The 8,653-nt window shown below is 42.2% G+C and overlaps 1 protein-coding gene across 4 annotated transcripts; it reads left to right on the forward strand.

Moving 5' to 3' along the window:
* The first annotated feature begins 2,015 nt into the window (after window positions 1-2,015).
* LOC120286693 (reticulon-like protein B8) lies at window positions 2,016-8,347 on the forward strand. Of its 4 annotated transcripts, none has more exons than XM_039299088.1 (10): window positions 2,016-2,238; window positions 3,523-3,685; window positions 4,708-4,896; window positions 4,977-5,157; window positions 5,242-5,386; window positions 6,304-6,373; window positions 6,614-6,723; window positions 7,099-7,393; window positions 7,508-7,569; window positions 7,946-8,347. In XM_039299088.1, the coding sequence occupies exons 3-10, from the start codon at window positions 4,713-4,715 to the stop codon at window positions 8,168-8,170; spliced, it is 1,272 nt and encodes a 423-aa protein (XP_039155022.1). In that variant the 5' UTR covers window positions 2,016-2,238; window positions 3,523-3,685; window positions 4,708-4,712; the 3' UTR covers window positions 8,171-8,347. The 4 variants fall into 4 exon arrangements, with proteins under 4 accessions (XP_039155022.1, XP_039155023.1, XP_039155021.1 ...); XM_039299089.1 differs by having other exon boundaries at window positions 3,554-3,685; XM_039299087.1 differs by lacking the exon at window positions 3,523-3,685.
* Window positions 8,348-8,653: the final 306 nt, after the last annotated feature.

Genomic DNA, 8,653 nt, shown 5'->3' on the forward strand with positions numbered 1-8,653 from the left:
GTGATTTCGCAATCAGTTCGATTTTACTTAATTCCTTCCATTGTATCGAAATCATTGCTCTTAATTCACTTGATTTTTCAATTGTTTCTACATTTATCAAAATCTGAATACTCATCATAATTTCAAACTTCCATGTATAATCAATCAAATCAAGTAATGAGGCTTGATCCCTGCGTCGAAAAAAAGCCACTTCCGTGAAAATGATTGGGCAATGTGGCCAGTGTGGTGATGTGGAATGGACTTGTTGAAATGCTTAATGAACATTGTTGAGCAGTGATGGATGTTCTCGGATGCATCGGGTGCTATGGGGCCCATAGGGTGTGGGTTTAACACGAATATGATATTTTACTCTAAATATTTTTTTTTTTTTGGGGTTATTCAATGAATTCTATAGTCACCAAAGAAAGTACTAGTTTAAGTTCCCTTAATTTGTTAAAATAAATGCCATTTTTTAATCAAATTACCATATGTCTGGACAGCTCCCCTTGGACGCAAAGCGAAGCATTTGATGAAAACTGTAGACAACTCACAAAGGACAACAATTGGGTGCGTTTGGGAAGGCTTTTGGGGAAAGCCCTTAGAAAAATGCAAAAACCTTTGAGTTAAAAGATATTTTTGAAAATGCAGAGTGTGTTTGGTAAATTGTACTTTGAAAGCCCATTTGAAGTACCTTTGAGCAAAATGGTGTGTGTGGAAATAATATTTGCAAAGGGCTTTGATGATAAAAAAAAATTATCAAAAGAAAAATAAAAAATTGACCGGCAAGGCGGGCGGTCGGGAGGAAAAATGCGCGGCGGCCTCGGTGTAGCCCCGGAGAGGACCGACGAGGGTCGCCCGTGGTCGGGCGACCTCCAGGCAAGGGTCGCTGACCCCGGGCGACCCCGTGGCCTTTCACGGAGGTCACCCGACCCGGATCCGGGTTCGCCGAGGTCGGGCGACCTCGCGGCGCCGGCGTGACCTAGATCTAGGTCGCGGAGGTCGCGTCCTCGCGGCGACCAGATCTGGTCGTCGGAGGTCGCGCGACCTCGCGGCGACCAAATCTAGTGGCCGCGATGTCGTGCGACCTCCGACGACCAGATCTGGTCGCGCCCGAGGTCGCGCGACCTCCGGCGACCCAGTCCCTGGTCGCGCCCGAGGTCGCGCGACCCAGAGCGCGAACCGGAGCCGGTCACGGCGACGCGACTTGCGTCTTGTCGCCGGACTCACGAGCGGTCGCCGCAACTCGCCAAGTGATGGTCGCCGCGACCTCCGCCGACCTCAAACCGTGACCTCGCCGGCCTCTCGAGCTCGTCTCGATCGGCGGCATGGTGGAGAAGGAAGACGATGAACAGTACCATAAATAGTACCTTGGGCATTCCGAGAATGTTGAAAGCCAAGGCGACCTAGTACCGCCTTGGGCTTTCAACCTTGCAAATGCCAGCTTCCCCCGTAAGCCCCTTCGAAAGTAGTTCCCAAACACCCCAATTTTGGCCTAAAGATCTTTAGTCCTCCAAAGCCCTTTCCAAAGCCGTTTTCAAACGCACCCAATATCACCTTTGAGCTTCCCGTCCGTTTCGATTTTTCCTTTAAAAAAATCACTCATTATTTTTACTCTCCAAACGTGCAGAATAATGGGAAAAAGTGTTTTTAAGCTTTCGAAACATTACCAAGAAATTAAAAAAAAGAAAATGCATGTTCCAAGAGGAATCAGAGTTATTCAATATTAGAGTAAAAAAGAAAAAAAAAAGAAAAAAGGCGAAAAGGAAAACCAGAATTCGTGAACTCACTTTAATTTTCCTCGAGAGAGAGAGAGAGAGAGCGAAAAAAGAAAAACCGGAAAATAAATAAATTTCGAGAGTCAATTCAAGTCAAGCGGCTTCCACATCTTTCTTTTCTTTTTATTATTATTATTATTACTATTATTATTTTCGTGCAGGACCCTTCGTGGACATATTATTTTTACAAATTTTCAATACTTCTCAAGTCTAAATATAAATATACGAAAATAGTAATAATAATAAAAGCTAAAACAAATTTCCAATACTTCCGGACTCTTCTCAGCTCGGTCGTCGCGCGCACCTGCGGCACCTCTGTTCTGTTCTTTCGCCGTGAGTCTCTCGCCGGCGTTGCTTCGCCGGCCGCGCGGCCCACCCCACCGGTCGCCGTAGCTCCCCGCGCCTCAGCCCCAACCGTCGCCACAGCCGCCTCCGACCCCGCCTTCTTCTCTCGCAAGCGATTTCATCTTTTTGCTCATCTCAGGTTAGCAAGTTGTGTTATTCCGTTTTCTTTTTTGATTCAGCATCTTGGATTTCTTTATAATGCGATTTGGGATTTTTTTGCAAGCCTAGAGTTAGTTCCGGGAAAGGGGGATTTGGGTCGTTTAGTTGATGGATGATGATGAGGGTGAGATGATGTACATGACGGCCAAGTTCGAGAGGATCGTGGGGTCAAGAGACTGTGAGGCCTTGTACATGATGAATCCAGATTGCAATGGAGCTCCCGAGCTCAGTGTCTATGTGCTCAGAGTTTGAAGAGCAAGATGAATGCCATGGATGCTGCTCTCTCTGTCTCTCTGAGCTCAGTCCTCGGAGAGACTTTTTTGTTTTGGGCCTTTTGGGTTCTGGTGCAAGAATGATGCTAATGGGATTAGTTTTGTCTGCGAATTTAGGGTTTCGAGAATCTAGAACCACTATTGAATTTCTATGTGTTCGCCTGATGGTTTTCTGCTCCTTAATTGTGCTACTTGTGAGCTCAGCTTGGGAATTTTTGTCCTTTGGAGCTGATTGAAGCTCGGCTTGATTTTCTTTTGCTTGCTTGGATCGGTGCTGATTTCCTCTCCGATGATGCGATCAATTGAATGTATTAGGTTTGTGAGGATCTTGGGTCAATTTGAGAAATGCGTCAAGCGTTGTTGGGAGTTCTCTCCTTCTTCTGCTAGTGGTTTAGGTGGTTTTAGTTGAAGATTTTTGTTCTTTCTTTGGTTGTGGTGTCATCTGGAGTAACCCTTCTTGGCCTTTGGCTTGGGTTCCCAGAGTTTGAAACAAATTTGCCGATGCCCTTCGTCATCGGTCTTTTGGGGAAATGGATCAATTGGTGGTTTTTCTGTGCTAATTTATTTTAGAAGTTAAGAAGCCCTGTTCTCATTATGAGTTTTAGCTTTTCATCTATCTGTACCGAGGCTTCATTTCTAACCAGTTAGTCCTATTACTGAAGGACATTCATGTTCTATCAAAAACAAAAAATTGAACGGCTGCTTGTGTCCTGGGGTCTTTCTTTTTGTCCTTAGTTTGTGTCGAGTGCGCTGGCATACACATTTGTTGTTTGCAAAGGAAAACATGATTAAATAGTTGGGGGGAGAGAGCAATCTGAATTAGTTGCTTACTATTCATGTTCTAGGCTCTTTTATTTATTTATTATTATTTAGTTATTTACGCATTTATAACGTGTCGGAACGTGTCGCAATTCTTTATTTTTTTAGAAATGATGTGTCGTCATGTCGTGTCATGTCGCGTGTTGCATGTCCGTGTCGGTGCTACATAACAGTCCGCCAGTCTTATCAAGAATCTTTCCATAGCCTGTCGAGTCCAAAGCCTCCCATTGCTCCCCTGCCTTCGATGCTCTCGAGCTGCTCCTCCCTCAGCTCCTGATCTTCAACCTCAGCAGCAGCAGCAACAAGAAGAAGAAGAGCAGCACTCCTTCCTGTCTGGTTCGTGACCCTCTCGCCTCTTCAATTTCGCCGCTCGGTTCTTTCGCGCGGCTCGTTTCCGTTTGTTCGGCGATTTTTGATTCGTCCGCTGGTTGACACGGCTCGATCGGTGTCGCATTGATTACGGCTGGTTCTCTTCACTTGCTGAAGTGAAAATTGCGTTGGCTTATTCTTGTAATCTTTCGTCCTTCGCAAGTCGGCGATTCTCGCTTTTCGGAATCTTGTAGTCATACATTGTTTTCCTTTTTGGATCCAAGCTAGTAGCAGTACGATTTCCTTGTTTGTGCGTTTTGCTCCGCTGACAGTTTTTTTTTTTTTTTTACCCCTGCGTTGGAGTGAATGGATGCTGTGGCTAGCTCACTGATCGTGGTGGTTTTGTTTTGCACGTGCGACGAAGTGCTGTTCTCGGGGGACGGGATTAACCGTAGAGATGAGATGATTTTCGTGAGAAATGCTGCCTTGGAGTAGTGCTCGACCGAGACCAGTATGGTGTATGTCAATGGCTTGTGTAGAAATTTGCTATTCAGACCTTGGGGACGGTGATGGCACCTTCCGCAAGCATTTTGGCAAGAACATGTCGATTCTTGCTATTGATGGTTGGCTTCTGCAGCTTGTTGATGCCAATATCTGCCGTGCTTGTTGATGCCAATATCTGCCGTGCATGACGGTGGAATTTAATTAACCGCTAGGAGCCCTAGGACCATCTAAGCTGCTCTGGTGTCGGCTCATGGCCGTGGTTGTTATTTTTTCAGATTATACATGGTGAATCCGATGACTAGGTTTAAAGGTTCAGTTCTGTGGAATTCCAGAAATTGAAAAATAATGCAGCACCATGGTGCTTCAGAATTGATATGGTGCAGCTGTTTGTCAAGAATTTCAATTGTTGTTTTTTTTTTTTTGACTTCACAAAGTTGTGTGTCATTTTTGCATTATTTTGCTTCCAACTATCTCGTAAGGATTAAGACTTACGTATTCTCTTGCATGACCTAATTGTCTGAAAGGTTTGCTCCATTGAATCCCAGGAACAATGCCTGAGAAAATAACAGCCGAGAATTTATTCAACGGGATTGTGGAAACAATTGCTGAAAATGTTCCTAAGCAGAAGTCTGTTTCATTCGTTGAGGGGGACATGGCCGACGCAGTTACTTCTCAATTTAAAAGGCTCTTTGGACGGCAGAAGCTGATTCACCGTCTATTTGGGAGTGGAAAATGTATGATATCCATATTAGTTTTATCAATTTGGTGAAATTTGTGATGCTTTTTTTAATGTCTTCTTGACCAAATTGTGCAGCTGCTGATTTGTTACTGTGGAGGAACAAAAAGATCTCAGCAGGTGTCTTAGCCGGTGCAACTGCTATATGGGTGCTTCTTGAGTGGCTTGACTACCACTTTCTGACGCTTGTCTGTTTCGCTCTCATCTTTGGCATGCTAACTTTGTTTCTGTGGTCAAATGTTTTTGGCTTACTGAGCAGGTTAACAAATTCCTACGTGTTCTTCCCTTTTCTTAATTCAATTTTCAATACTGCTAGGTTCTAAATTAATTTTTTCTTTTCTAGCAGGACAGCATTCAAACCTCCTCATCTTGTGGTGCCTAATGATGTCTTTGTTGACATCGGGAAGTCTGTAGGAGCTGAGGTTAACCAAGCTTTGAAATTCCTTCAGGATGTTGCTCTGGGAGGAAACTTGAAGCAATTCCTCGTGGTTAGTTCAGTGTTTCCTTCCTCTATTTGGTTGTTGTATTGTATGTCTACAATATCATGTCCTTGATAGTAGTCCTTTTCTTCTTTTATTGTTGCATGCAGCAGGGCAGTTGGTTGTCAAACATCTCATGTTTGTATGTATCATTTGTGTAGCTTGAAGCTGATGGCCAAAGGAACATGGCATTAACATCATTATTATTTCCGTGGCTGTGATATTTGATTGGCTTTGTTGAAGATATTAAAATGGACTACACTATATCAACATTCTAAATTTGGTGTACTCGTATACAAGTGTTTTATGTATCATTCTTGGTAGAGAATCTCTTGATGGTGGGTCATGTCTCTGCTGGATAATTTCAGTATATGGACAGTATCATGTGTGTTTTGGATCAAGGGTGTTTCTCGTCATATATATCAAATCACCACTAATTGCACAATGACTATTTGGAAATTCTTAGTTCACTGACTGTGGATGATTAGACTATCATATGCCATCAGTGCAAAAATCAAATTGTGGTATGAGAGAGCTTTCTCTAATCTGCATATGATACGATATTGCAATAACAGAACCAGCATAGCTTAACCTCCCACAACAGGCTTTGCCACATTTAAAATCTCCCTTTTTTAGATGTGAATTTTTTATTTCCTTATTTGTTGTGTGATGTCTTACAAGCCTAATTTGGTCGTCGGCATGTTGTTGCTGCCATTCCAAATGTTTTGTGACATTTTAATTCCTTTCGTAGCACACTGATAGTTTTTACTTCAACAATTTGTCCATAGTTAAGCAGTACAAGATATTTTGTGCTCAGCTTCTAATGCTTTTCTGATGTAAGAAACTCATTATATTTGTAAGTTGCAAGAACCTTAGAAGTCAGCTTGTCTTGGCAATGTTTGCTCTGACAATGAGATGCTTTGCAGGTTGTGGGGAGCCTTTGGGCAGCCGCTATAATAGGGGGCTTGTGCAATTTTATAACAGTGTTGTACATTGGTGAGAAGATATTTACATGAGTCTAGTACTCTGGAGTCCAATAGCATGGTGCCTGTGTCTATCTTGATGGCTGCCTTAATTTCATGTGAAATCAGCATCACTTGCCCTGACAATGAGCTAAATCTTGGAATACACACAATGTGTTTCATGTTAAGGATTAGTGAAAGAGAGCTGTTTTCTTCTTCCACGGCAATAGACCAAGTTTTTAGTGTATAAGCTAAAAGTTTTTTCTTGCTGAAGGTTTTGTTGCTGCTCACACATTACCTGTTCTGTACGAGCGATATGAAGATCAAGTCGACAGCTTCGGTGACCAGGTCCTGGACCAGCTTCAGCATCACTATCGTAAATTGGTACTGTTCTTCCAAATGAAATGCATTTGATTTATCACTTGGTTATACTTAATTATATCTAATAGTTGTGTCCCTTTTTATTAAGATTGGATCTTTTAGTATGCCATTTGATACACATGCGTGTTTATCTGCAATACTTGGGCATGTAGCTGTTTCTTTGACCTGGTATTTATTATGGTGAAATTGGAGGGATACTACTGCAGCAAAATTAAATGAGCTTTATACCAGGAACTGTGGTAAATCTTATAATGGGTTGGATGGTATAAAATTGCAGCCAGACTTTTATCCAGTCCCCCAAATATCTTCTCTGATAAACCATTAATTTTTCATGCTCAGATGTTTCCCATCTTAATCCCCGTGTATCACTTTTTTCAGGCTCCTCTAGAGCTAAAATCTGCCTTTAAAGGTAACCATGAGAAACAAGGGGGAGCTCCAAGGAAACTCACAGTGAACGCTCCTGATGTTTATGCGCCTCCGACACAACTATTAGATATAATTACTGGAGAGACAAAGCAGAAAAAGCTTCCCAAGAAAGAAAAGATAGGTGGAAAGGAAGGCCAGAAGGGCAAAGAAACCATACGAGGAGGTGCTCGAGGTAGAGACTCCTCACGAGGGGGTGGCGGCAGCAAGAATAAGAAAAAGAAACAGAATCATAGAACCGGGAAATCCGGTAAGTCATATAGTTTTGTGGATGAGGATGGATCAGATAACTATTTGTACTGATGATGTCAAATTTTTTATGTTGCTGCTCACACATTACCTGTTCTGTACGAGCGATATGAAGATCAAGTTGACAGCTTCGGTGACCAGGTCCTGGACCAGCTTCAGCATCACTCTCATAAATTGGTACTGTTCTTCCAAATGAAATGCATTTGATTTATCACGTGGTTATACTTAATTATATTTAATAGTTGTGTCCCTTTTTATTAAGATTGGAGCTTTTAGTATGCCATTTGACACACATGCGTATCTATCTGCAATACTTGGGCATATAGCTGTTTCTTTGACCTGTTATTTATTATGGTGAAATTGGAGGGATACTGCTGCAGCAAAAATTAAATGAGCTTTATACCAGGAACTGTGGTAAATCTTATAATGGGTTGGATGGTATAAAATTGCAGCCAGACTTTTATCCAGTCCCCCAAATATCTTCTCTGATAAACCATTAATTTTTCATGCTCAGATGTTTCCCATCTTAATCCCCGTGTATCACTTTTTTCAGGCTCCTCTAGAGCTAAAATCTGCCGTTAAAGGTAACCGTGAGAAACAAGGGGGAGCTCCAAGGAAGCTCACAGTGACGTGGGCTCCTGATGTAATTTTTAAAGAAAAGCAGGAAAAGCTTCCCAAAAAAGAAGAGATAGATGAAATGGAAGGCCAGAAGGGCAAAGAAACCACACGAGGAGGTGGTAGAGACTCCTCACGACGGGGTGGTGGCAGCAAGGATTAGAAAAAGAAACAGAATCATAGAACCAGGAAATCTGGTAAGTCATATAGTTTTGTGGATGCCGATGGATCAGATAACTATTCGTACTGATGATGTCAAATTTTTCATGAAGCTGAGATGAGAGTATGGTTATATGGGGATCTTCACCATCTTTTCAGTTAGTAAGGAGGTTGAGGAACAGGAAGATATATCTCATACAGTATGACTTATATAAGCAAATCTCATTACAGCTCTTACATAAAACAAGGGAAAGTTCAAGGCATAAGACACTGAAACAGTATGATATGCTAGTGAGAATAACTTGAGACGACAAAGCCAAACTTAGATCACCTTTCAAAATTAAGTCTTGGATATATACAACGGAAAAGATTCCAAGCCATAATATACATCAAATAGTAACCATTGTTTGTGCATACTTGAGTACGTCAAAATAACAGAGTTGTAGATAAACTAAGGTGGGACAGCTGATTCTTCCCTTTCCTTGTT

The sequence above is a fragment of the Eucalyptus grandis genome, chromosome 8 (genome assembly GCF_016545825.1).
Source record: "Eucalyptus grandis isolate ANBG69807.140 chromosome 8, ASM1654582v1, whole genome shotgun sequence".
Taxonomy (NCBI): Eukaryota; Viridiplantae; Streptophyta; class Magnoliopsida; order Myrtales; family Myrtaceae; genus Eucalyptus; species Eucalyptus grandis.

What these genes read in the sequence shown, in the direction of transcription:
- LOC120286693 (XM_039299088.1), top strand. Translation starts at nt 4,713, where the DNA reads ATGCCTGAGAAAATAACAGCCGAGAATTTATTCAACGGGATTGTGGAA. An exon ending in TCATAGAACCGGGAAATCCG is followed by an intron (nt 7,394 to 7,507) that starts GTAAGTCATATA and finishes AGCGATATGAAG; the next exon opens with ATCAAGTTGACAGCTTCGGT. An exon ending in AGCATCACTCTCATAAATTG is followed by an intron (nt 7,570 to 7,945) that starts GTACTGTTCTTC and finishes CACTTTTTTCAG; the next exon opens with GCTCCTCTAGAGCTAAAATC.